Raw genomic sequence first — 27,981 nt, 5'->3', positions numbered from 1 at the left:
GTCGGGGAAAAGTGGTGAAAACGAAGCTGGGACAGTCTCAGAGCCCAACCCCTGAATCAACCCCTCAGGAGAGGGAGGGAGAGGGGCGCGAGGGGGTCGGGAAGGAGTGAGAGGTCCCAGCGGCAGGTGGAACCTCGCGAGATCTGGGGTCGGGATCTCGTTGCGTTGCGTTGCCTAGCGACGAAAGGACGCTCGCGGGCCCCCAGGCTAAACCCCGCTGTAGCCTTAAATCTCCTACCATGGGGGAAGAACGCGGCGGCGGCAGCTGTGGGATCACTAGGGAGCTGCAGAAGCTGAAGCAGCAGGCGATGGAGTACTACCGGGAGAACGACGTCCCGCGCAAGCTGGAAGAGCTGCTCAACTCCACCTTCTACCTCCAGCCTGCCGACGTCTACGGACACCTGGTAGGGACCTGGGACGCTCACCCTCCTCCCTCCAGCCCCTCTCCCCCCGCCCCACGCTGCGGCAACGCGCTGCGCTTGCGCCAAGAACTGCGCATGCGCGGCGGCGCCGGGACTGGTGGTAGGGGTTTGGAGACATTGGAGGCGGCGAGAGAACGAGGCAACGACCCCTGGGGCGAAGGGCTCTCCACAGGGAAAGTGCCGGAAAGGAGGCCGCCACAGCACAAAGGACTGTATACAGATTTGTAGCTGCGGCGACAGCTCAGAGCCTGGCTGCCCCTGTGCCTTCCTGCCCCGTGGTCTTTTACATGCGGATTGGAGTGGCTCCTTCTCAGTCATCAACCTTCAATGGCCCCATTTCGACCGGGGGACCAACGTCCTGGCATTTGCTAGGATTTGGCCTCAACCCATCCAGGGCCTCATCCAGCTGGCTCCCCTTGCTTCCAAGTGTCACTCGAATTTCAGGCCTATGCTCTTTGGCTTGTGCCAGCTCCTCTATCAGGGCCAGCTACTCCTTAAACTTCACCTTTTCGCGCAGAAGCCCTGTCCACATTTTCCTGCACCAGGAGTCTTTGGGTGGATATATCGCATTTCCTATGTGTACTGTATTCCTTTGCATCAGCTCTAGAGAACTGAGCATAGGGGCCTTTCTTACCATGTCCCACAGTCCTCTGCCCAACCCTGAAATCTGGCACATGCCTTAGCCTTCCTTAAGTGGTGAGCAGTTGAAAGGAAGGCATGTGTTTACAGATCCCTAACTACTAGGCAACACAGCATCTGGAAGGCAGTGTGGTTGGGCTGGTGGAAGTTTGCACTATGGTAATGGGAAGCGAGGAGGTGGCAGAAGGACAAGCAAAGTGTGCAAGTACTGTGACGGAGCATGATGTGCTGTGAGTGCACAAACTTACGTCTGAGCAGTTGACAGAACACTGTGAATGTACCTTCCATCCATGGTGTATACATCAAAGGTTTTTGGAGGGTCCAGGTGCCTTATGTTCACTGAGACCCTGTGCTTTGTGCTGAATGTTATCTCACTAATCCTTAGAACCACGGTGAGGTAAAAGTGATTCTCCTTTTCCAAACAAAGAGCCTGTGATCCTTGAATTTAAATTATTTTCTCAGTGATGAGGGGGAAAAAATCAAGCCAGCTCTGCGTCCTTTTATCTAGCAGAGTACAAGTATCTGGCAGCTTATAAATTGTTTAGGGACACTAGTCACTGATATAATAAATGGAGTAAAAGCTATGGTGATAAAGGATTGTGTGCTAGATTGAGGAATAGCTCACTTTGTCTATTAAAGGAATTCTGGGATGGGGAAGATCCCTGTAGTCTGTATTGGCCAAGAGAGCTTTGAAGGATGTTCAGAAATTGCAATGGCAAAAACACAACCTCCTTTCATTTTCTTAGTCATTCCCTAGTTTGGGCCATCCCTATTTCATCTAGTCTTTCCAGTCCATTCTTCATAGTGCTGCCTGAGTTCCTCACACTCTCTCACCCTAATTCTCTTGCTCGGAAATCTCCAGAGATTTCCCTTTCCTTGCTAAATAAGATCACACACTGTGGTACATGGTGTTTAGCCGCTCCCTCCAGTAACAGGCTTATCTTCTACTTCCCGATCCCTGCTCCTCTACACTGGACTGCTGTCCCCTACTGCCTGAAGTTTCACCTGCTTCTTCATGCTCATCTGCCTGAAGTATCTATCCTCCACTTTCCTGCATGTCTGCCTGTTGAAATACTATCCATCATCTAAGTGTTTACCTCAATTATCATTTCTCCTGTTTCTCAGGCTTCATAGGAATTCAGGGATGGAGAAGATCCCTGCAGGCAACAGCAATGTAGTGTGTTTCCTCATCATAAAACTCATGAATGAAGGAGCCTTGGTTGGAAATCAGGCAGATCTGGGTTTGATCCTTAGCTCCAGCACTTACTAGCTGTGGGAGATTATTACATTTCTGGGCCCCCAATGGACACATCTCCAATGTGAACCTCTGATGGAAGTCCCTTCCACATTGACTCCAGGCTCAGCCATGTGACTGGCTTTGATCAATAGGACCTTGGCAGGCATGTCCAAAGGCTTGGTAAGTGCTGGCATATTGAGACTTGTCTTCTTGGAAGCTAGTCCTCATGCTGTGAGGAAGTCCAATTATCCTGCTGGAGAGAGAGAGATCATACAAAGAGGCCTTGGCAGATGTCACGCAGCCAGGGTCCCTGTGAGAAAGACGGCTGCCCAGCCAGCCCCTGGCTATTCTGGCCCTTGTCAAGCTTCCAGATGATTTCATCTGCATAGGAGAACCCAGACACAACCAGTGAAAGAATGCCCCAGTTGAGTGCAACTCAGCAGAATTCTGAGCCAATAAATGGTTTCTGCCACTAAGTTCCAAGGAAGACTGTTTAAAGCTTTAGATCATTAAAACATGGGAATGCAATCTTGGACGTTTTATTTCTCTGGAGCTCAATTTGCTCCTCTGTGGAATGGAGATGATACCACCTACCTTAAACAGATTGGGAATCTGATAACAAAATATACACAGAGTGCCCAGGGATGAGTCTGATAATCATTAATTTAAATAATCTATTTATGCCAAGCACTATGGTGTGTGATACCATAGTGAAAGGAAGACATAGTCACTTTGAGGTCCATAAGAATGCTTCCACCATGCTTGCCAGAGCTGGTGGAAGCAGAGGAGGTAGAAAGGGGCCTGGCAGTGAGCACGGCCATAGAGTGGGTCAATGAAAAGTATTAAGCACTTGGAAATGTTAGTTCCTTTCCCCTCCAAACGCAATATGGTACACTGAAGGTCCTAGGCACTTGGTACTTGTTGAACACAAATTATATAAGCTTAGTAACATTTTTCATCCCTTAAGTATATCCACATTCATTTAGGCACTTACTTTGTAGCACACAAACCACCATCCTTAAATGCTCAGATGGCTGGAAATTGCTTCTGCTTCAGGTCTGCAAGGCCCCACCTTTGAGCTGGCTTGTTGCTGTGTTAGAATACCTGTTGTCTAGGCTGAAGCCACTGGCTCTTTAAATGAATGACCAGAGACCTAATCTGCTAAATGGAAATAAAGAGAGTGAGGAGGGTGCAGCTTCGCTTTCCTTGCTTCTATCCTCTCCTCACCCCAGTTCCTCTGCAGTGAACCACCACCTGGAGATTTTTCACTCAGGGTCCTGGAGTGGGCTTTCCACCTTAGCTTCCTTCTCTTTCCTCACTCTCTTCCTTGGATCACTTCCAGTTGGCTTCTGCTTTTCCACCTCAGTGAAATGGCTAGTTCTAAGTTCCCTATGAGCTTTTTTGCCCATGTAGGACTACGCATGAGCTAGTGCGATGCAGTGACTGCACTAGTCTTCATCCTTTAAAGATCAGGTGCCTTGCTGGGAGGGATAAAATTCAGTCCTCCACAGGGTTATTAAATTTGAACGTGTCACAGAGTTCTAGAGATATATTAGGGAATTGAGTTGACTATCAGAAGGCTTTCAGGAATGACATGAGACCTTAAAGTTTAGATTAAGAAAAGTATCATGGTTTCCATTGAGATTTCCAATGACAGCACATTGCCCCATGTGCCAGAGACTTATCGTAGGGTAGAATCCAAATCTCAATGATGGTGAGAGCAAGCCTATTCCCATGGAGCTGTAGTCTAACCCCAGTGCCAGGAAGGACACTCATGGAGAGGTTTTGTTAAACTAGTGTAAATGTGAACAACCTTTTGAAGATAAATTAGATGTGCTATTCTGATTTTTGTTTTTGTGTGTCTGTGTGTGTTGAAGGCAAACTACTTTTCTAAACTTGCAAAGCCTCCCACCCTATGCAAAATAGTGGGTAAAAATGTACTGGATGGACTGGGGCTTCCAACCCTACAAGTGGAAATATTCTGCACCATTCAAAATTTTCCCAAGGTATGAGCCAGTTTAAAATGTGTTCTTTAACACTTCTTGAATCCACTGCATTTATTAGCAACTTTTGTCTAAACTGTAGAAAATTAATGCTTTCAAATCCAGTGTTTGTAAAAAATATAGTTCATAGCTAGTCGAGTAAATGTGAGTCAACCAACCATGATTTATATTTTTGTTATGTTTAAGTGTAATTTTGATACAAATGTGACATGCTAACCTGAGGAATATCCAAGATGAACAAAAAAAAAATGAGGTAAAAATAGTTTTAAAACTCTGAAATTACTAATGTGATGAGTTTAATAAATCAACATACAGGTTTATAGGTTTGTATATTTATATATAGATTTATAGATATGTAGATTGATTTAAATGATTCATTTAAATAATTTCAGAAATTCATTTTAATTCGCCTTAATTGCACCATATTTGTTAGAAATTAATTTTGCTACAAACTCTAGGAGAATAATTATGATTAAACATGTTTATATCCTTATAGCTATTTATTGAAGAGGTAGTGATAAAAAATAAAGTTCAGTGTAGGGTTTACTACATTTTAAGAAGTAATAATTTTAAATGTTTCATGAAGTCAGGTTTTACAGTTTCAACAACTATAAAAATATCTCAAAGAAAATTATACATATTCTCATTTCCTTTGGAATTGGTGATAAAGACCATGCATGTTAAAAGATGGATTAATCCAATTTCCTATTTACTGTGAGAAATAGAGAAACCATAGATCACATTCATGTTATTTTCAGAACATCTGCTCCGTCATGATCCCCACTCACTTTGAGGTCCACGAGAATGCTTTGCCAGAGGTGGTGGAGGCAGAGGAGGTGGAAAGGGGCCTGGCAGTGAGCACCGCCATACAGTGGGTCAATGAGACCATCACCGAGGAGTTGCGGGGCCTGGTGCCCTCCAACCAGGCCCAGGTGGATCACATGCTCAGGTATAGCCTCCATTGAAATAGAAACCATCAAGAATATATAGAGTCTATTGTCTACCTTTCACCTGCCAATAAGTCAGAAATTTACAGAGTTGGGAAGTCAATTTAAAAAGCATATATTAAGGCAGCAAAATTTAACATAAAATATGGTCTTTCTGCTGAAAATCCTGCTATTAAAATCTTACTATGTAAGGTTACATAGGGCCTTTTTGTCTTTTTCTCAGGCATACAGCATCCCTAGGATTCAGCACAAGGGAAGGATCAAGTTACAAATCCAGATAATGTCCTCTCCCTCTTCTCACCCCTTCAGGGGCCACCTTTTGAGCTGCTCATGTCCTTCCATGTAGTCACAATGGCTGTTGCTTATACCCTGTCCTCCAACAACCAAGTCTTTTCATGCTTAGCTCATGGGTTGACTCCAAAAATCAAAAACCAAGGAAGCATTTTTCAGAAAGGGCTGTGTAAGTACAGCTCGGTACTGCACCAAGTAACGGGTTAATCACTTTTCCTGTTGTGCAGGCCTAAGGCCTCAACCCCCTTGGCCAAGCAAAGGCCAACTGGATTCTCTTTCCTTAAGCTTTATCACTTTTTAAATTGTGTATAACGTTTTAGTTTGCCTCAGAGTCTTTTACCTTTGTAAAAGACTTGGTGAAGTAGTTTTTGGTTCTCTTGGAGGTTTTGAATGCCATTCCACATATTAATTTGGGGGAGGGGGGCTTGCTCCTGGACTGGTTCCTCTCTGGGTCTACCATAGAGATATCATAAAGATTTATGTTCTCCTGTTTCTGGATTCCATATTTTCCTTTTTTGACTTGATGGATTCTATTAGAAAGTACAGGTGAGAGAGGGTATATGGGAAGTAAGGTTGTTGAGTTCTGATGTATGTGGAAATGTTAGTACTTTGTTTTCATGATTGATAGTTTGGCTGAATATAGAATTCTATGTCCAAATCAATTTCTCTCGGTCCGTTAAAGGCACTGCCTCACTAGCATCTAGATTATTTCACAAATATAATGTAAATCTGATTCCCATGTCTTTTTATTTGCTTGCTTTTTGTCTATGGAAATTTTTAGTCTTTTTTTTTAAATTTATTTATTCTGGGGGAGTAAAATTGTTGCCTAGTTGCACTTAAGTAGCGTTTCCCAAACTTTTTAAAAGTATTCCCTTTAAAGACCCCCAGTTTCCTCTTCCAAAAATAAGACATCAGCCACATACTGCTTTTTGTGTATTCCATTGTGTATTCTTGAAGGATTTGTCTTCCGAATGTCATTTATACAAAAATAATTGAGTAGCCCTTCATCAAATTAGGTTTTTAATTTTTTTATATTTATTTTTTAGTTTTAGGTGGACATAATATTTTTAATTTTATTTTTACGTGATGCTGAGGGTCGAACCCAGTGCCTCACGCGTGCCAGGTGAGTGTGCTACCACTTGAGCCACATCCCAGCCCCAGGTCTTTAAATTTTACTTTGAAATTGCAAACAGAGGGCTGGGGTTGTGGTTCAGTGGTAGAGCCCTTGCCTAGCATGTGTGATGCCCTGGGTTCAATTCTCAGCACCATGTATAAATAAATGAATAAAATAAAGGTCCATCGGACTAAAATGTATGTGTGTGTGTGTAATTTTTAAAAATGCAAACAGAACTCAAGTAATTTAAAAAATGAGCCCCTGAAAATCATTAAACATTTCTTTCTAGGCCAAAATGAATTTCAGTTCTTGAACACAGTTTTATAACACCAGCATTCTTTTTAGGTCTTGGAAATTAAAGCTGACTTGTCCTTAAGTTGCCATAGAGCATATTATTGAAGCACACTGGGGTCAGGTCAACTCTAAAACTCAACCAAAAGCACAGAGTGGTATTCCTAAATGTCACTGTAAAGCTGTTTTCTCGCCATTAAGGTTATTCTTCGCAAATAAAGTACAAGAAGACAAGGAAAGGAAAGAACTAGAGAAGAGCCTGGAAGAGTCAGTAGCGCCAGTACCTCCACCTGTAATGCCACCACCACCCGCTCCGCCTCCTGTCAAAAAGAAAGGGCAGAAGCCAGGTTGGTGGCCAGACATCTTCAGAACCTTTAGTGACAAACATGAGAGAAAGAAAGGCTGGCTGGCTCTCAGCCAAGTGCCACCCACCCTCCATGCCATGTCCCTGCTTGAAGCTGCTGTGCTAAGTTGGACCCACATTACCCTCCATTTTTATTTTTGAGAAAAAATGATTAGTTTATCACTTAGAAGTGAACACTTGGTAAATTAAGTGCATTGAGGACTGTGGGTGAAGGTCAGTGTAGAGGTTTGATCTCCAGCACTACAAAAAATAAAGAAAGAAGTTAAAGTACATTGAACAGTGGCAATGAGTGGTAGGGTGGGGATGGGATGACACTGGGGAACTTTCATCTCCTCAGTAAATTGCCATTAAGTAATCAAAGGGCCACTCCATATTTTAGAATACTGAATCCTTTGATATAATGTAAATCCGACACTTTCTGAAACCAACACTTTCTCGGGCTTATGTCACACGTAAATAAACATTTTCTTTAAGCAACTTTAGTATTTTAAAGCAAATTATACAGGTATCACTTTGCCCTTTGCTTCCTGTCTTCCAATAGGTAGCTAACATTAGCCCCTCCGGTGTGTGAGTGCTGGAACTTCTGCTGTAATTGTGCTTTTATGTCTACTAAACTGAGGGTTCCCTGCGGGGATGAGTGACTCCTGCCTCATTCAGCTTGCCATTGCTAAAGTCTAGCATGATGCCAGGCACAGCCAACCACCCAGTAAATGTGGGTACCGATGAATAACAGAGCACCAGACCAAAAAGTGACCAAAGAGACCATGGAGACAGGTCCTTTATTTCATTAATAGCAGCTGCTGAGGTCCAGCAAAGGGAAGAGAATTGACCAAGGCAAAATGTTCCTGGGACCCAGGCCAGAGGCCTCCCGGGGTCCCAACTGACTAGATTCAATCACCCACCCAAATCTGAAATGAGAGAAAATGATACAAAAAGAAAAATGAATTTAATCATAATTTGGCCCAAACTGGAAAGACAGCTAATCTGCCTTCTGAATATTATGATTTATAGGAACAAAGCCAGGAAATATACATATGTAGATTCAGCCAGGCTGTGCTAGCTGAAAGATTATGTTATGATTCTGATTTTCCAAATTGTGCTGGTGCCAGAGATTTGGGGGCAGGGGCAGTTTAGCTTCCATTCTCAGTGTGAGACTATCACCTGTAGGAAGCTGTGATAGAGAAAATAGCTTAATGAATAGGTTAAGGGGAAATGGCTGAGGCTAAGAAGGAAAAAACAATTTGGGGCTTTTAATTTTAAATGGGCCCCATTACGAACAGAATCATGCTAGACCTGTCTTCTGTCCCAAGAGTGAGATGGTCACTATTGAGTTACAATACAGGCCACCAATGGATGTTCATTTGGCAGCTGCTTCTGACTGAAAGAACTTAGACTTTATGAGAGGAGAAAATGTAGGAGGGGACAGTAACTTGCTAGGCACTAGATATCTAGGTATCTGGATATCTGCTGGCTGCTTAGGCATCTCATTTCCACTGAGGACCTGAGCCAGGGTCAGTACCTGTGGTGGGGAGGACAAGAGAACATTACAGGTTGATGATGAATTCTGTGGTACCTGATCAGACAGCATGGCTGAGAACCTGTGAAAGATGGCAAAGATTCTGGGTAGACTACTGGGCCTAAGGCATTTCTAGAAATGGTAAATAACACGGAAGCAAACATGAGTTTAGGATTGGTGAAGAAGGTGGCAAGTTAGATATACACATTGACTAGATGCTTAACAGAAGGTGGGGTATGCAGCAGCTCAAAGAAATGCAGAGAAGCAAAGGAGTTAGAATTAAAAAAAAAAACCATCCAAATCCTTTCTTCATTCACTTTTTGTAACATATTGCACAAGTTTTTTCATCTCTTGAAGCCCCAGCTCACTTACATAGGATGTTGGATAACAAACATCTACCTCATTTGACAACTGAAGGAGTTGATATTGCATTGGCCTCAAATTGCTTAGACAAAATTCACAGTTCAGAATTTTGGGGGGATCGGTAAGTGAAATCAAACAGAAAACTTCTGGGCACTTGAGGTGGAGAACAGGTTCTTCCTAGCCTGTTTTCAACCTTCATTTTTTGCTGGGCATTCCCAGCTATCCGTGAAGCATTTAAGGTACAGTTGTGTGACAGTCCAACTTCCTAGAATCTTTTCTCCTTTTTCCTCCAGGAAGGAAGGAAACCATCACAGAGAAACCTATCCCGCCTGCAGAACCTGCTGAACCCGTGCTCTGCGGCAGTATGGCCATAGGAGCTGTGTCACTAGCTATTGCCAAAACCAGCGCTATACTGGGCAGTATTCCTCTGTACTTGAACATTGCATTGCTGAAGCACAATCAGGTTAGGATTTGTTTTATTCCACCATGAGAAGCCCTGAGGGGCTCAATGTGAATGAACCACATTTCTCATTTTCCCCTTCTTTCCTCTTATTTTAGGAACAGCCAACAACACTAACTATGCCTTTGCTGATGGTATCTCTCGCCAGCTGTGGGAAGTCATCACCTGGAAAATTAAATTTAATGAAAGAAGTGATTTGCATTCCCCATCCTGGATTGACAACCAAACAAGTATCTTATATTACTCCCAGACTACATTTTCTTAAAAAAATTTTTTTTAAAGTAAAGAAAAAACCAAATACTCCATCATTGATGATTTTTTTTAAACATAGCTCCCTTATGACACCAAAGGGAAAGAGAATTAAAAACAAGAAAAAATATTTTAGGGAAATCAGGAAAGTGGGAAGAAAGTAAGACCCCCAAAGGGAGCAGACCCCGTTGATGTCTGGTTTGACACAGCACTGGCTCATGCCTCTGAATCAGAGAAGCAAGGAGCAAGTGACTCTGGAGACCTCTGTGGTGAGGGATGGTTGTTACCTGGGGGAGTTGGGAAGTCTGTGCCCTTCATTTTTTTTTTAATTGGCAGTAGCTAGTGGAAGCTGGCACTTTCCTGGCAGCCCACTCTGTGAAGAATTCCAGGCCTAGCAGATTGCCTGGCACGTAAGGGGTGTTTAGTGCATATATATGGAAGGAAGAAAGGAATCCTAAATTTCATCCTCATTTCTCAGAGGTGGGCTAGTGTTGTCTATGTTGCTCTTCAGTGGCCTGAAAGAGCCATTATGCCTCTTTGGATCTCCACGAATTGTTCTGCCAGTCAGGAGAGCTAAAGGTGTATGTTCTGCAGTCTACACGCTCAGAAAAAGTTCAGGAAGCTTCCTCTCACACCTCCCGGAATAAAGACTGATATTTTTCTAAGTTAGTGGAACTAGGTTTTAAAATAAACCCTCAGGATGCTTTCTTTATGAGAATTCTTTCTTCAGCAAAATCATTATTACCTTGCAATTGATTAGTCACAGAAGACAGATTGCTGTCTTGCTCACCATCTGCCAGGTCAGATTTGGATCCCCTCATCAGGATCTTTCCTTTGGATAGTACTTGTGCTGCTTGGCACCAGAGGCCTCAGCATGCCTTCTTTATGTCATCCTCAGAGCACACTCTTGAATTTTTAAGTGAAAGTGGATTTAAACTGATTTGGCCACTCTTATCCAGACTACGTTGTTGACCTGTGACACGTATTGCAATAATGTTGACTAGGTTGGCTTAAAGACCATGAAAGAGTCTGAAATTAACTTGGTCCAATCACAGGGCTAGTCAATTCTGAGCAATGAGGAGGCTGAGACAGAGGCTTTTGCTCATGCTCAGTCAAATGCAAGCTGGGGGCTGGAGATTTAACATTTAATCTTCCAATTCTGCAGCTCACTCTGTCCACCAACTGGGGGCCATTTTCAGGGACTCTACAAATATTCTGAGTTAGGAACAGACAGGTGGTGTAAGTGTTCGCATTTAATATTTGTAGACAACAGTTTTAGAAGATGATGGTTACTCTACTTACAGGGTGTGGAGATGCTTCTGGAAATTCAGAAACAAATTAACAAAGTAATGGAATCGGTAAGTAACGATCCATAGTGTCTAGTTACTGACCTTTGCCTTCTAGCATCGAACTCCTATTTCATTTTGTCATTAAGTCAATATTGGTATTACTGCTATAGAAAATACATTTATTTTGGGTTTCTTATGCAAACCAAGTGCATACATTCCTCATTTGCTATGGATCCATTTTCTAAATGTATTAAACAATCTCAGTTTGAAGATTTATTTTTTCTTTTTTTGAGACAGGGTTCATTAAGTTGCCCAGGCTAGCCTGGAACTTGTGATCGTCCTGCCTCAGCCTCCTGAGAAGCTGGGAGGACAGACTCTCATTTTGATTTCTGAGGTAGCTGGCTCTGTGCTAACATCATCCTTAAGGAATTTGTAAAGGATTTAAGGACCATTGGCTATTTCCAAAACCCAAATCCACTCTGCAAGAGAAAGTGTGTGTGTGTGTGTGTGTGTGTGTGTGTATCACACACACATATATATACACACATACCCTGAGAATATTAGAAACAATATGTTGGGCCTATAGAAGCAAATCCAATGGTAGAAGGTAATAATACTCCTTAAGACCAAGAGGGGATTTTGCATCCTCTGGCAAAAGAGAGCAGGAGTTCCACTTGATGTGCAAATACTTCATTCCCAAGAGTAGAAACACAAATCTATGGGTATGCACACCCCTGTGTGTGACTGGGGGCAGAAGGTAAGGGTGAACTAAAGGAAATATGTGCCTGAATTTACAGAATGGGACTTAAAAAAGTAGGGAGTAGCTGGACTTATCCTCCTTGTGTATATGTGCGTGGGTGTCTGTGTCTGAGATTTGCAGTGTGGCTGTGCAGTCCCCATAAGTGGATAGTTAGAAGATCTTAACTCTTCTTGCTGCCACAGCTAAGTCTCAAAATCCCAAGTGGTTATGTTTTTACCTTCTATTCCACAGCCCCCTCCTCCAAAAGTGGAGACCAAAAAAGGACCTAATGGAAGCAAAAGAGGTCAAGTGCGTATACAAAGGTGTTCACCACACTTCTGTAGGGTGCTTTATGTAACCTGCTTCGTTTTCTCTCCCATAGTTACTTTGCTTCAAGACAAATGGAAAACACAGGGTGATGTTGCTTTAAGGGCACCAACCCAGAGCTGGAACATCAGTTGGCCACTGCCTTACCAGCAACAGGCTACCTGGCCATGGCTGCCAGCAGCTGTCAGCCTGCCAAAGTCTCAGAGGACTCGGGAGCATTTATGAGGAACAGGATTATATCTGACCCTACAGTGAAGGGCTTAGGAAGCTGAATGTCCCCTTAACTAGCTGAAAGGCTTTTAGATGTTTTAGATTTTAATTCTGCCACTACCAATGATAGAATGAAAATGGCACAAAAAGATAGCCATTCCTTCTCTCTGGTTTTGAAAAGCACTACGTGAGAGGAGCCATTGTGGGAACTCAAGAGTTTGCCAGGAGAGTTCAGGCAAACCATCCTTGTGAAAAGTGGCCACTTGGCCTCCAGAGCCTTGGGAGGTCAGCTAATTTCACTGGTCAGTCACTTTGGTGATTGTGGATGCTCTGATACATGTACCTATTATATATGTCTAACTTTCCAAAGTATCTTCAGTGAGAACTCTGGAGGTGATGCAGGCGGGTGGCCTCTCAGGTCTACAGCGTCTCTGGGTAAGGCAGCAGTCCCAGCACACAGTCAGGGACTTCAGAGTCTGTTGAAGTCAACAAAGAGGGGGCAGCTCAGAAAGAAACTTAAGAAAATGTGAATAAATTCATCAGCAACTAAAATCCTTGGCAGTTATATGTTGGAATGAGCACAACACTCTAATTAGGCCTTGTAAGAGAGGTGGGGATGGAGAAGCGTTGACCAATTAACATTGTCCTCTTCATTCCAGCAGGTTGTCTTGCATATACTGAGAGGCTGAGGCCAAGATCTGCCCTGTGATCAGCTTCCCTTTAAAAAAAAATTTGTTTTTTTCCCTGTTAGAAACAGGTTAGATAATAGGTTCTGGAGAAGCTACCACACCAGAGTTAAGGTGTGCCAGCATTAAAATCTGTCCCAGATCACGTCATCTTGGTAAAATGGAGATAATGGCAGTCCTGCTTCATGGTGTTAGCATAAGGAACAGGTGCATTTGCTTCATGGAATTCAGCTGTAGCTTTACTAAACTCAATCAATAGGCAAAAATTTCCCAGTTGTTTCTTTGCTTGCTCAATAGAAGCTTCCTATTATTGACATTAAAAATGTTGGATGTTCTTATAATTAGTGCCATTACTAATATTTATACCTAGGTTCACATCTACTCTTAAGCCCTCAGAACCACGGGTATTGCTTCACCTTGCAATCATAATGTAACAATATAGGTGAGGGCACGTCAAGGCTGACCTTGCAGTAGAAACAAACAGCTGCTTTTTCCTGGGGTCATTTGGGTCCCCAGATCTTCCTTACTAAAATCTATCCCCAGTAATGCATCTTTTTAACCAAAGTCTTCAATCCTTCTGAAAATAAGACTTATGCTGAAGGAGGATTACATTTTTTAAGTTTTAGCAGTTATGTTCATTTACAGGAAAACAGAACATAAGAAAGGGCAAGTTTTGAGGAAGAGGACTGGTGAGTTGGAGTCTGGTGGACATTTACAGGGACAGCCTGGAGATTTACTGACCTAGTGGTGGTGGCTTAGGCTAGCTAGCCCCATGCACAGTGACAGAGCTGATAAAACAATAATATAGGCAGATAGCGCAGGTAAATCATATGCCCAAAGTCCTGAAAGTGGGACCTGGAAAGTAGGATTAATCAAGAATGGAAGGACTTGGTCTTGGAGAGCTGTGTCCCGTCATGAGCTAGGACTATCTCAGGACCTTAATGTGCTGGGCTGACATTCATCATTTTCTTCTGACCGTGTAGCCACCCATCACTAGCAAGATGTCCCATCTTGGTTGTTTGATCATTACCTGCGACACCGTAGAACAGCTGCTGCTTCTAATACAGGGAATCTGTGCCAACTTGGGGCTGGAACTGGGAACCAATCTGCATCTAGCCATCAACTGTGCCGGCCATGAGCTGATAGACTATGTAAGTTTCTACTTGAGAACATTCACTTCTTGTTAAGGTCCATGATTTTTAAATGAAAATTCAAAAGAAGGGCTTACTGGAATATTTTCCAACAGATGCCTTTTTTTTTTGGTTTTAATATTGTGTGAGGGATCTCATCTAAATGGAGTTGAGAAAGCCAAATTAGCTAATCACCAATGAATAACAACTATATAATTTTTAAAAATAATAAGATAAAATGCCATGCTCATATATAGGAATTCTATAATAAATGAATAAAATAGGTAACTTACATTGCAATCATGAACGCTACTGAAAAATAACCAACTGGTATATTTTACTGAGTGTAGTCACTTGGTAAATGCTGAATTTGTCAAGCATGAAAAGTGGATCAGTTGTAGCAAGGACTTGATAGACAAGTGGTTCTTAAGAATTTATGCTGTGACTCACTTCTTATTTTTGCAATTCTGGGGATCAAACCCAGGGCCTCACACTCGATAGGCAAGTACTCTACCACCGAGATGCAACCCCAGCCCTCACTTTTTATAGAAAAATATTTCTAGGTGATTGAAGTTTTTATCCAACTAGATACATTAAAGTATCATCCCCAGCCTTGGTTGGGGAAACAGACTCTCAGTGATGACATACTATCTGCTGATCAGGCCACTAGAGAGATCTTTTAAAGAGGAAGAAAATGGAAAACAGGTTCTGTCCTTACTTCCTCAGATTCATACAACTAAGTACCTTTACACTTGGGAAATCTGTATTCTAGGAACTCTGGAAGCTTTCTGTCTCACACACATATATACTTCCCATTTCCAAATATACAAATACTGAGTCTCAGTTTTATAAAATGGCAGCATATTGACAGGCATTTATAGAGTTGGTAATTAATGTCAAATTCAGGGGACGTGACAAAATACGTTTTTTTCTTTAACTGTGATCCTAACTTTGACTACAAAGGAAGTTTTGAATGGTATATAAGAGCCGTAAGTTTGGGCTGCTTTCTAAAGTTCTTTTACTTTTTTAAAGAAACTAAGCACATAAAGGAATGTTTAATTCCCAAGTCTTCACATAATGATTGGTTCCTAGGCATACCATTAAGAAAAATAATTGCATGTTTTCATCAGCAATGTATACCCAGAACTATGAAGATACTGATTGCTACAGCTGACTAGATGGGTATTTATTGCTTATATTCAGTAAAATGTATTAGCTTTATATCATATAATTCTTATAATCATATTAGTTCAAAGTCATTAGCATTTCCTCCCTGACAAGATAGGAGTTTAAAGTTATGCATCACAGAAGCTAAAAGTTCTTAATGCTTTATAAAGGAAGGAAAAAGCCCTATAAAATCTCTTCAATTATGGACTTCTTAGGAATCTTCTTAATTCCACGGTTTGTCAGCAGCAGTGGCTGGAAGCCATCAGCAAGCAAAACAGCCATCTCTCTGTCCTATCTCCCTCTCAGAGCCCGGATACCCCAGGCACTACCCCTGCACATAGCTTTGAACGTCAGGAGCTTTGGCAAAAAGACAACCCTGAATCTTCCAGCCCTGTTTATTTCCATACTTAATAACTCAGCTAAGTGGGATTGCCCTAGAATCTCATTTTAGGACAGTATGGTTCCCTCTGGAAGTTTCATACTCCCTGAAAACAAAGTGCCTTCGTTCACATTCCATATTGGTTGTTAGTACTCCAAAGCCTAGCCCTGTTTTCAAAGTTTAGAATATTTACAGTAAAGGAAACAAATCATTTGATCACAGTGAGTTGCAAGACAGTGGGTTCTAGAGAGTGGGCAGGTTTGCACTGCTATTCTGTTCATTGTTTTACGAATTCATGCTATTGTCCACCTACCCAGGCAGCTGGGCACCTGGCACCATATCAGAAGTCTAAATAAAAAACAAGTCCCCTCCCACTCTGTACCTGTTGGGTTTTTGTGCAGAAGGCTTCATCTGATGTCTGTGGGAAGAATTCCAAAGGCATCAAGAGGAACAGTGACTTGGCTTCCTAGGATAATCTTTTAAAGATATTTGAAGCCAAATGCATAAATTTATTAGAGGAATGTGACTTGAATCTGCTGACAGTATTTCATATGAAATGAACAGAAAGGAATTTGAATTGCATCTTTAACATCTGAAGAGTCCATTGCTTATTCTTTGTTTTACCGTTTTCCTTATACTCATCAGAGCAAAGGAAAGTACGAGGTGATGGCGGGCGTCTACAAGAGCGCTGCCGAGATGGTTGACCTGTATGTGGATTTGATCAACAAGTACCCTTACATTATAGCCTTAATTGATCCTTTCAGGAAGGAGGTAAGCAGGGCCCACCTTTTATATTTTATAACATATATTTTACACGCTATAAAGTAAGCAGGCTTACCTTTTGCATTTTACAACAAAACAGAATAAAACCTCATTCTTTTGGATCTCTGACATTTGGAATGTGTTATAATTTGGGCTGGGGTTAACTTGCTTTCTTTTGGCATTTATGAGAAAGGCACTTACTAAGCAAATGAATAGCAGAAACACAATTACCTGGGAGCATGCCTGTCTGTGGAATGAAACAAGCCATTCGCCAGCCCTTCAGGAGTACCTGTGTATTTACAAGCAACCTAGCTGATGGAAGCCACCCCCGCTGTGCTCGCTGGTGCTTCAGTGGGTTAATCATATGTCATTTTCATGTGCTCATGGAAACAGGACTTCTGCGAGGCCAAATATTTTTTAACCTAAATCCAGTTACTATATATGCATAAAAGTAACAAAAAGCCATCTTTTAAAAAAGGGTTTGAGATACTGAGATTTTTGTCCTGTTTAAACAAATGCACCCGACAAGCATTGTCTACAGATCATAGAAGGTCATCTCTCCCACCTTCAAACTCCAAAATTAGAATTCTTGATTTAATGAATTTGAGAGTCCATAGTATATTGAAAAGACAGACAAACATCCTTTCTTATTGAGACCTGGGGACAGTTCCTTCCATCCTTTCCTGGCCTCCGCTACTTATCAGTACTCTCAGAAGACACCCATTGAACTCATGCCAGACTCTCCTCGTGAGGACAGTTCTGAGGCTCTGACCACAGCTTTTTTTTTTTAATATTTATTTTTCAGAAGTAGTTGAACACAATAACTTTATTTTATTTATTTTTATGTGGTGCTGAGGATCAAACCCAGGGCCCTGCATATGCTAGACTAGCGCTCTACTGCTGAGCCACAACCCCAGCCCCCAGCCTCAGCTTTTTTTTCCTGTGATAGGGGGCACCTGTGTGGTCAGTTCTAATGGGGTAGGTTGAAATTAGCCTAGTGAATGACCTTGTGTGTAGATTTGTGCATATACAAATATATACAGACACACACACCATTTGTTAAATAAGCATTTCATTTCATATGACACCCTCACCAATAAAAACAGGGAAGGGCCTTCAGAAAGATGGCAGAAAGCCCTGGCAAGGTCCTATCTTTTCAGTTTTACGTTTATCAGAAATAACAGAAAAATCTTCTATCCAGTGAGTTGTGAACAGCATTAGGGGTGGTACAGTGGATGAGAACAGCCTGGGTTTTCAGAACACCACAGTCAATGTGGGAATGGCATTTAGCACATTCACATTTTATTCACAAGATTTTTTAATTCAAATTAAATCACTTGAAGTTTATCTTCCTTGAAGCTTGCTAATTTGTGTGGCTATGGTACAGGAATCACTCAGGCATGGATGTGAAAGAAAATGTTTTGTGTATCTCAGGAAAAGTGTATGACTTTGATTATGTGCTATATGATTCCTGAGGCTTGTGATTGTGTACTGTACATTAGAATGATCAATTCTTAAATATTTACCCAGGACGCTGAACAGTGGGACAGCATCTATAATGCTCTCAGTTCCAGGTGCTACATAATTGCAGGAACTGCATCCAAAAGCATTTCTAAACTTCTAGAGCAAGGAGGTATCGGCAGCCCCAGATCCCATGGACTGATCATAAAACATACAAACCAAACTACTATGTCTGACTTGGTGGAAATAACCAACATTATTGACAGTGAGTAAAATACAGATCTGAAAGACTCATAATGATCTGGTTATACAAGAAGCCAAAAATATGAAGTGTACCCAAGTTACTAAAAAGCAAGGAATAAATCTCCAAAGAAAAGAAAACCCAGCCATTTTATGGGAGATTCAGTGCTGGAAAACAAACCATAACTTGGTGATTCACAAGGTTCCAGAAACAGCCCTAGTCTACCAGGTCATCCCCCATACTGAGGGCCACCACACAGGTGTGATCAAGGCTACCCCATCAGCTTCACAGTGGGAAGGGCTTTTCAGCCCCTAACAGGAGGAGCAAGGCCTGATTTCTTATAAGGCACAGCCACTAGCACATTTCTCAGTTTGCTTGAGGCTGTGAGCTTAGGTGATAGAAAAGCTTTAGAGAAACCCAGAACCTTACAGCTAAAGGCTAGGTCACGGACTCTGAATAGTGGACAGAATAGTGGACAGAATAGCTGGTACTCCAGTCAGATTTCTAGACAGAGCACAGTGTTGAAAGCTCAGGAAGTCAGCTTAGCACTCACAAAGGACAAGGTGTCAGGCACCACCAGGGAGCTGCAGAGACAGAGACAGAGACAGAGGCAGTTGGCCTATGTCACTTGGCTAAGGTGTTACAGATTCCCTCTGTTCACTATCACTTTGTGCTCTAGAGAGCAGAGCCTAAGTACAGAGTAAGGATGTAACGTTACTTGATTGAAATCAATTTAGCCACTTGAACTTGCCTTGCCTTAGGGAAGTCTGGTGGAGGGATCAGAGTTTGAACTGGATCACCTGCAGCAGGGAATGGGTCTAGTTCCCCAGTTAAGAAAAACAGGCAGCAAGAGGACCCCATCAGCACAAGCAGGCAGTTTTCTGTTGAGTACAGTGACTAGGGGCAGAGGCAGGTTCACCTACAGCAATGGGAAGCTGCTGGGCAGGTGGGCAAATTGGGTAGCATCAAGGAAGCATCTGGAAGCAGGTCCTTAGCCCAGCTCTGGGGACAGCTGAAAAGTTTTGTTTTTGTTTTTTTTTTTTGATTGGCCTGGAATGGCAGAGAAGAGCATCTCTGTGTAGTACATAAGGCGTTTAGCTTTGGTTTTAATGCTCACTGCAGCCCTGTGAAGTGCACAGCACACACTGTCCCTCCATTTACCTAAGAGAAATGAGCCATGGCGGGGTTAAATAGCTTCCCCACAACACTGTGCTCATCCCACTGCCCATGCTTACTTTTTTAATTCCGAAACTTTCAAACTCTTTCCTACCTCTCAGCCTGCACATGCTTTTCCTTTGCTCTAGAATGCCTTTCTCTGGGCCATCTACCTGGCTAGCTACTCATCCTTCAAGTCCTAAGTGAAATGCCCATGAATGCATAGGCCTCCTCAGACCTCCCCCACCCTGATTCTGCTCCGAACCTTCCTTGTACTATCGCATATTTTCTTTTTGTAGTGCTGACCACAATGTCTGATTATTTAATGGCTGATATCTCCCACTGGACTGTGAACCCCAGTGAGTTCATGGGCATCGTGGGTCCTTATGTACGGTGCCAGACACATGAATACCATGAACAGGCTTTGGAAACTAGACACAAGGGCAGTCTCAGACCCAGAGCAGGACTAAGAGCCTGACTGGCAGCCAGGGGCCAGGGCAGGTGCCAGAGGACGGAATGGCAGGCAGGGCAGTCATCTGAGTCAGATGACCTTTCCCCTCAGGCCCACCCCTCAGTAGGCATTCTGTCATCACTGTAGATGGCAAACTGTCGCCACAGTAAGGACTCTGGCCTGTGCCCTTCATAGGCTTTGGCAAACTTTAAGGGTCCTGAGGCCTTCAAATGATTAAATACTACCCATATTGCTCTTCTAAATATCCATAAAGACAGATGCCTTTGAATAAAATTCTATATGAAGTGAGAAAGTCATAATACAGGCTATCAACTCCACAGTCGCTGCCCATGTACTTACCACAGTTCACTGACTTGAAGACACGTATTTTCTTATGTGGAATAGCAACAGAATGAATCATGTCTTGGAGCTGAGGTCCTAGAAACATGTCGATCCGAAGTGAACATTTCTTCCTTTCTAGTGGTGATAAAATGGCAGTGCACCTCATAAGTAACAAATCTTAAATGTGATGAAATGTGGTATATAGTGCCCACAGCACCTAAGCTACTAGAAAGAAGACTAAACAGATAAACCCAGCACAATGTTCAGATGAGAAAATGCAAGTGTCTACCTTAGAACTCTTAGGTGGTCAAATAATTGACTCCGCTCTCTGTTCTTAAAATTAAAACTTTTAAATTCTTAAAGTTTAAGTTTTAAATCTCTGGCCAATTTCTAATTTGAACCCCATGGCTGTTATGTGTGAACTGCTTCTGCCACCACACAAAACTGACAGGAGTTGCTCTCCCAGGTAAGAAGCACCTCACCATCCTTGGAAGTACAGAAGGAGAGTCTCCTGATGACAGCCTTGTCGATTTGGTAAGTGCTGAACACTGGTCAATTGCAGAATTGCCAAAACACTGCTTTTATCACGAATTGGTATTTCAGAGAAATGCTGTCTTTGGTGGAGAAAGTCATGTAACCTTTTATGAAATAGACTTGCTTCCTCCCAGACTGCTACCTTTTGTAAAGAGCTAATCTTTGAACTTTTAAAAAAGCAGCAAAATTGAAGTCCAAGGAAAATGACGAGCGCACTTAAATGACTGGGGTGTGTCCCTGCAATCTTCCCTCCTAAAATGAAGTGAGAAAGGCCAGCCTATTCTTAGATAAAATCAGCATGCTTACACGACTAGTAAAGCGCCTGATGGACAGTCAGTCACACCATCTGCCTGCCTTTCAAACTCTCGGTTTGTGAGCAGGTCACTTTACTTCCATAAAGATACAATATGAAGATACAAGGGGGAAACCCCTGCACAACACCGCGACAGCTCTTCTCTTCAAATCATTGTTGTAGCTCAGCAAAACATGACCCTCCCATCCAAAATGTTTCCTCTTCAGGCCGTTGGACTCGGGGTCCGGTTTATCAAGTTGGGGGGCCTTTCTCGTGGTGAATGGGTGACTAAATACAACCGCCTTCTGACTATAGAGGAGGAACTGGTCCACGAGGGAACGCTGGGTACGTGCTGCCTTCTCCTTTGTTTTCACTTCGCCATGAATAAGAGAACAAAGATTGGACCAGGGGGAATAGAAGTCCCTCGGCAGGAGGGCAGGGGAATCCAAAGACTATAAATAAGTGCTGACAAAACTAAGATGGCACTTGCCACAATGCACATTGTTGCCTTAATGGATTATCTGTTTACCTGAGTATTAAAATCTGGCCTGATGCTTTTCAATAGAATTAATTGATTGGAATCTCCAAGACTACCTTTTGTCATGGTCCAAATTATCCTTAAGGTTTCTTTGCACAGTTTGAAAGTTAAAGGCAGATGTTTTTCTGATGGTTCTTGGGGGCAACCTGGTTTACTTAAAACCAGGAGGCAGTGTGCTAATTCTACTGTATATTGGGAAGGCTAAGATCTCAAGAGAAATCAACTGATCGTTTAAGAAATGCTACCTTTATAAATCTGATATGAGGAAGCACCTTGTGTAGTGGTTGGAGAGAAACATCCTAAACATACATTTTTATTTTTTATATTACTATTGTGATACCTGAAAGGAGACCGTGGCATGCAGGGACATTTTAAGAGACCAGTAAAAATTGTGATTTTTAATCCACAGAAAATGAAAGTATAATTGAGAGACCAATTTTGAGTCATGTAAAGGTATCAACAGTGAATCTGGTTGTTTAAAAGTGTGTAACACAAAAGCTCATTTTTTTCAAATGTGTTATATTGTATTGTTCTACATGTTGTCTGTCATCTTGACTAGAAGAGGCCACAGTTTCCTTAAATGGCCTCTCACATTTCCAGCCACTTCACAAGGAACACAGCTGCTTCAGAGCATCACAAACCTAGGAACCAGAGGGACAAGCCCTCCTCAGGTGTTAGTGCAGCCATCTGGGGGTTCCAAAATGGATTAGTTGAGAATTTCTCAGACACTGGTCACTACATGCTAAGAGGACCCAAAACAGTCAAAACCAATCTCTCCACTACCACCTTTGATTAGAGGATATTGGCAAAATCTCAACCACTAAAACTACCACTGTGGGCCTGATTGGAATAGTCCAAGTCTGCCCCTGGTCCTCTTGGAGCAGGTGGTCTGCATTCAAGCAGTGTGGGCCTCTCCTCTAGTTTTTCCTGGTACCCTTTTCTGCTAAGCTCTGTCACAGCACATCAAACACTGTAGAATGTCCTGTTAGGTGTGTATGGTATAGCACAGTTAATGCCTAACCAAAGGCGGACCTGGTTTAAGTGGTTCTGGGTACTTTTCTGATAGTGATGTGACTCCTATTGATAGTTTTGGCGATGATGTCATTCAAATCATGTGATATATAATATCAGCACAGCTACATTAGACAGTAAATTTATTTTTGTTGTTTTTAATAGGTTTCAAAGAAGAACACACTTTTTTTTACTTTAATGAGGATGCTGAGAAGGCCCTTGAGGCGGCTGCTGGTGCTGGTGAGCTGCTTGAGCCTCCAGAGCCCATCTTCCCCACGGAGGTTGTAGAGGAGTTGGCCAAAATGTGAGCCTCTTCCAGCCAGGGGCAGTAGTGCAAGGCACGGCGTGCAGTGAGTGTCGGGCTGACAGCTGTGAAGTACATCCCTGCACCGAGTCTGCTCTTAAGCACCACCAACTCATGCGCTCTTTTTTTTCTTTTAATTTAGCTGTTTGGTAATATACTCATATGGTGTGTTTGCCTGAAATTTTATCTGTGAACTTTTTTTTTTAAGCCATCATATTTCCATGGGAACACGGGATCTTTTGTCCACTTTTCAAGATCATGTTCTGCTTTTATCAGAGGCCAATACTTGTACTGTTGAAACAAAATAATTAGTTTAGCTCTGGTTTTGTTCATTTAGTTACAACTGGAGTCACACTTTTGGGGCACCCTCTTTTGTGTGACATGTTGGCATTCAGTCAAACACCTCACCCTTTACCGAGCAGAACATCTCAAAAGCAAAAACCTAATTCAGCAAGAAGCTCTTGGTGCTGGAAGTAGGTGCCATCTCCTGGGCTCATCTGCTCCCCAACCCCACCTGGCCTTTCTGTGGCCAACCTCATAGGAGCAGAGCGTCGCCTTGTTTTCAACCACCAAACAGCTTTATTTCACTTCTCTACAAGCAATTCCCTTTCCTCTCCTTCCTGCTTCCTCTTAAATTTTAGTTTTCCTTATATATTATCTTTGTAAATCTCCTTAGATCTGTTTTAGAACAAGAATGGGTATAGATTAATAAGTACAGTACATCAGTGAATAAATAATCCTGTGGTTCTTAAATATCCAGTTGTTTATACAGCACCATTTAAAAAGTGATTAGCGAGTGTTTAGAAGTGAGATGCTGCTGACCTGGCTCTCTGAAAGCTAGTGTTACAGCAGAGGAGATAGTAAATAAACTCAAACACACATCTAGAGATATGATCATGTCCCACTGCTTTATATGGCTGGGTTCTCTGTTAAAAGGGCTACCATTTCCTTTAGTTAAAATTTACATAAATTGCCATGAACTGACCTGTAGGAGAGTTAGCTGAACCTGGACTTCAGACACAGTCTCTACATTTTTACCAAGCACACAGAAGGCCTCTCCTTTTGAAAAGTATGAACAAGGAGACTTAATGACCTTTTGGCAGAGCTGAAGTTACCATCTAAAGTTGGCTCCATGGCAGACTCAGAGCAGTTCAAGTTGGACTTGGACTGGGATAGAGAACTGGTTGGTATCACTCTAAGCTGGGAGAACTGTGTCCACCTCTCCTGACCAACACTAGGCAGGACAAACTGGAAGGAAAGTTCATTTTAAAGGGAGGACGAATATCCTCAGATGCACACACATACATAAATCTTAAGTGTGCCCCCAAACTGTGACATGAATTATAATAAAATCAATGAAACCAGAGCAAAAACTAATTAAATTCAATTAACCAAAGAGGTGACTTATCACCTTCACCAGATCAGCACTTTAATTTCAACACAAAGCACAGTCCACTCACGCTAACCTCACTTGAGGTCTGGGCTCACCTATGGACAGCAAGCATTTAAATTTAGACTTAGGGCCCCAAGAATACTTTCTATTTATAGTCTCTCTTTTATGTAATATAAAACATATATAATAATAATTCCACTATCTGCAAAATAGATGAAAGAAACTAGGCATATCCCAGTTTAAACCATTCTGACCCTGTCGCGAGGACTGCCTGCCCTTCTGAGGTCAGTGGTGATGGCGGGCGGTTACACACCACCCACAGCTGTCAGCACAGAAGCTGAGGTTATCACATGATGAAGTGATTACACACACGTAGTGTGCATTTAGGAAAATAACTCAGGCTCTGTTTTTAAGATTCCCTGACACAGACTTATCATTTACCTTACACTCAACCTAAGAATGTTCTGGAAAAAGAATCAACAGTAATTTGTACCTGTACTACTCCATTTCCAACAAACCTTTTACTGTTAACAAAGGTAAGGAAGGAGGAATTATTGATGAACAGTTGGAGCCAAAATATCCATCTTCTTTTTACTCAGACCAAACAAGGCTGGGTGCTAATGGCCCTGGTGACCCTGACAATCAGAACTTCCATGGGGCTGATCAATTGCTAAAATGACTGTGGGTGAGGAGTTTGAGACTAGCTCAGACACAAAAGGTGCAAGAATTTTAATTCAATTCTTCTTATTCTTCCAGAGAAGAGAGAGACATTTTTTCTTTTTTTAAGAAGCAACAGCATACAGGACCTCTATTCCTCTGTCTCACTGTGGTTATGAAAGTATATCAACGTTAGTTAAGAAAACTAGCAGAGATTTAATCTATTATCCCCCAGAGAGAAGGAGAAACAAATGCCCTTTTAGAGAAAACAAAAACATGGGGTTCCTCCCAGTTTTAAAGTGGTATATGTTTTGGGTGTAAATAGCCAAGAACATACCTTTAAGACAGAAACACTGGTCTCCCCATTTCTTACTATCTGGGACCAGCTGCTTTGTTGACAGTTACCCCCAGCAGGGGCAAACCTGAAAACTGAGGTGAAAGGGAAAAACTGTAGGAAAAAGGTGAGTAAACGATCTTCAAATATCTTTATGTCACAGTAACTTAAGGTGTGTCGTGGTCACGGGGGAAGGACAGTAGGCAGCTTGGAAAGAGAACATGGCACCAGGTGCGGACTGCAGCCTGGCCCAGGTGGCACGTCTCACCAAACAGGAAGTATTTTTACTGGACACAAAGGTGTTTTTATAACCATGTTATCCTGCTGGCATGCGTGGTGTTCATATTCCTAACCACAAACAACGCACACACCAGCAGGCCATGGCAGAAACAGAGGAGAGCTGCTCAATGGAAACCATTCTGTGTGTCATCAAAAATTACTAAACTCATCAACTTATACAAATATCTTATTAAAGAATGTCAAGGTTGGCTGAGTTTTGGGGTTGGGGATGTAGCTTCGAGGTAGCATATGCAAAGCTCTGGAGTTCAGACCCCAGCACCACCAAAACCAAAACCAAAACAACAAGTCAATAACCACAATTGACCCTTAATGGAAACTGTTGGTGCTTTTTTTTTTTTTTCTCTCTCTTTTAATACTTTCTGGTGAGGAGAGTTCAAATCACAGCATAACAGAACTCATCTAAGCGAATTCATCAGTTTGTAGTTAAATACCATAGAGCAGTATTATTCAGTTAGGGAAATATACAGTTGAAAATCATTACATTTTAATTCCTCACGAGTAAACTGATAGGAAACTGGAAAATCATCACTGGAAGAACATGGAAGGAGTTGAGCATAAGGAACCTACAGGAAGATAATTGTCTCCACTTGGAGGAAGTATGTTCACTGCCTCCCACCTCTCCAATGCTCAAGCACACGTGCAAAAATACAATACGACTACTGCAATTATTACTATCATTTTCTCCTGCCCTTAGGTGAGAAACACCTGACAGCTACATGCTGAGTCATGCTAACAAAACTAAACCTTTCACTTTCTTTAATAGTAAAATTACCATTACTGAATCGTTGTCATAAAAAAGTGCATTCAAGTACATTACCACTTATTTTAAATAAACACCAATTTTGAAACAATCAACTTTGAAAAGCTGCATAAGTTTTTTTTAAAAAAATCCCTGATTACATTTCTATTTATTCACTGTGGTAGCCTGAAACATTGTATTTTTAGAGACTAACTACCACTTAATTTCTTTAAGGGAAAAAAATAAATAAACCTGTGTAATGTAGAACAGCAGTGAAGCAAGAAAAATGTGTGCTTGTCACTTATCTTCACTGTACATAAGAACTGTGACAAAATATGGTACTTGTGCCACATTCGTATATGGGAAAACACAATTAACTCATAGGACAGAAAACATGGTTTACCAAGATATTACTGTGAAATTCGAGGTTTGGACCTGCCCCTCCACTCTGTATTCAGGCAACCAGAACATTCCCACTGAAGTCCCAGTTAACATCCAACAGTTAACACAGACCCAAGGGACTACTAGTTTGATGCCAGCTCCTGAGTTTGAAGTTTATCTGCATTTATCCTTGAATATTATTTGCATGCCACAGACCCCAACCATTCCCAAGCTGCTGCAGTTTGTCCATCAAGAGAGGACCAGACCCTAAACAGAAGCTTCTTGGGGGGGCTTTTTAAATCATGTGGAGTTGGTCAGTTCTGTTTACCCAATTATCTATAAACACCTTGAACTTTCAGCCTTACTAAAATTGATGAGTGTAATGCACATTTCCTAAAAAGATATCAACATCTGAGTCTTGTAACCTTCTAAAAGAAGTCATACTTAATACATATAGTAACTAGGAAATACCTTATCCCTATAAAGATCAAAAAACAAAAACTACTTAGAATGTGTATTTTGCTAAATAGCTCACTTATGCTTATAACAGTTGCTACTTACAAAAGTGACACCAGGAAAGACCTATTGAGTACAGTGACCAGAGAAAAGTGTCTATAGCCCTTGACAATACACCAAGATGAGTCATGTGCTTATTGAAAAGGACTTCCCAAGAGCCAGCCTTCTGGTTTGCAGATCAGCAGCTGGAGCTGTCCGTCTCTCTCGTTGTTTCAACGCTGTCTTCTTTGAATTCTGGTTCAGTTTTGCCTTCCTCCTCCTTGCACTGAGTTGGATCTTTTTCAACAACCTGGTCTTTGGTTTGGGGTTCATGTGAGGAAACAGGATCTAAAACTATAACTGGTTCATCTTGTTTTTCACTGCCAATGTATTTTCTCCTGTATCCAATGTTACTGGGAGGCCTGTGGATGAAGAGTTAAAAAGAAACATAAAAAGCAGAGAGAGAAAATATTTGTCTTCCATATTTCTGAATTCAGACCAACAACAACAAACTATAACGTTCCAAGTTTAATCAACATGCACATAGCAGTCTTTGAGAAGACAGCCATTAAAGAAAAAATAATAACGAAGCTATCAGATTACATATTAGGAGCACAAGGCCAGAAGGAGGAAGGCAGAAAGAGTCAGAGCGATTAACTACAGGAGCGTTAAAAAGCCAAAGCACCTACCTGCTTAATGGCTTGCTCTTCTCAGGAAGTTCAAAGCTTAGGGATCCCTTGGGCATCCCCCCCAGGGCCTGCTGCCCAG

At 42.0% G+C, this 27,981-nt stretch overlaps 3 protein-coding genes across 10 annotated transcripts in view; 1 reads left to right on the top strand and 2 right to left on the bottom strand.

Moving 5' to 3' along the window:
- The window catches only part of Hspa12a (heat shock protein family A (Hsp70) member 12A), a 143,219-nt gene extending 142,841 nt beyond the window's left edge, over positions 1–378 (bottom strand). For both annotated transcript variants that reach the window (XM_040272498.2, XM_021723342.3), the window contains exon 1: positions 239–378. In XM_040272498.2, coding sequence (XP_040128432.2) covers positions 239–241 — 3 coding nt within the window. In that variant the 5' untranslated portion in view covers positions 242–378. The remainder of the gene's footprint in view (positions 1–238) is intronic.
- Eno4 (enolase 4) lies at positions 50–23,095 on the top strand. Of its 3 annotated transcripts, none has more exons than XM_005320813.4 (14): positions 50–404; positions 4,176–4,304; positions 5,060–5,250; positions 7,146–7,291; positions 9,481–9,650; positions 9,746–9,877; positions 11,201–11,254; positions 12,177–12,233; positions 14,131–14,298; positions 16,469–16,594; positions 18,116–18,311; positions 20,702–20,769; positions 21,289–21,406; positions 22,776–23,095. In XM_005320813.4, exons 1-14 carry the CDS (start codon positions 240–242, stop codon positions 22,916–22,918), a joined length of 1,863 nt encoding a protein of 620 aa, XP_005320870.1. In that variant the 5' UTR covers positions 50–239; the 3' UTR covers positions 22,919–23,095. The 3 variants fall into 3 exon arrangements, with proteins under 3 accessions (XP_005320870.1, XP_040128440.1, XP_077900162.1); XM_078044036.1 differs by lacking the exon at positions 50–404 and adding an exon at positions 483–2,478; XM_040272506.2 differs by lacking the exon at positions 12,177–12,233 and having other exon boundaries at positions 51–404.
- Shtn1 (shootin 1) overlaps positions 22,737–27,981 on the bottom strand; it is a 99,509-nt gene continuing 94,264 nt past the window's right edge. For 3 of the 5 annotated variants that reach the window (XM_078043794.1, XM_078043654.1, XM_078043739.1), the window contains one exon: positions 22,737–27,635. In XM_078043794.1, the coding sequence (XP_077899920.1) occupies positions 27,413–27,635 (223 nt within the window). In that variant the 3' untranslated portion in view covers positions 22,737–27,412. The remainder of the gene's footprint in view (positions 27,636–27,981) is intronic. The other 2 variants (XR_013436659.1, XM_078043880.1) reach the window with 2 other exon arrangements.

The sequence above is a fragment of the Ictidomys tridecemlineatus genome, chromosome 1 (genome assembly GCF_052094955.1).
Source record: "Ictidomys tridecemlineatus isolate mIctTri1 chromosome 1, mIctTri1.hap1, whole genome shotgun sequence".
NCBI classification, from domain to species: Eukaryota; Metazoa; Chordata; class Mammalia; order Rodentia; family Sciuridae; genus Ictidomys; species Ictidomys tridecemlineatus.
Note: the sequence above shows the minus strand (reverse complement) of the source record. Positions and strands in the feature narration are given on the sequence as shown.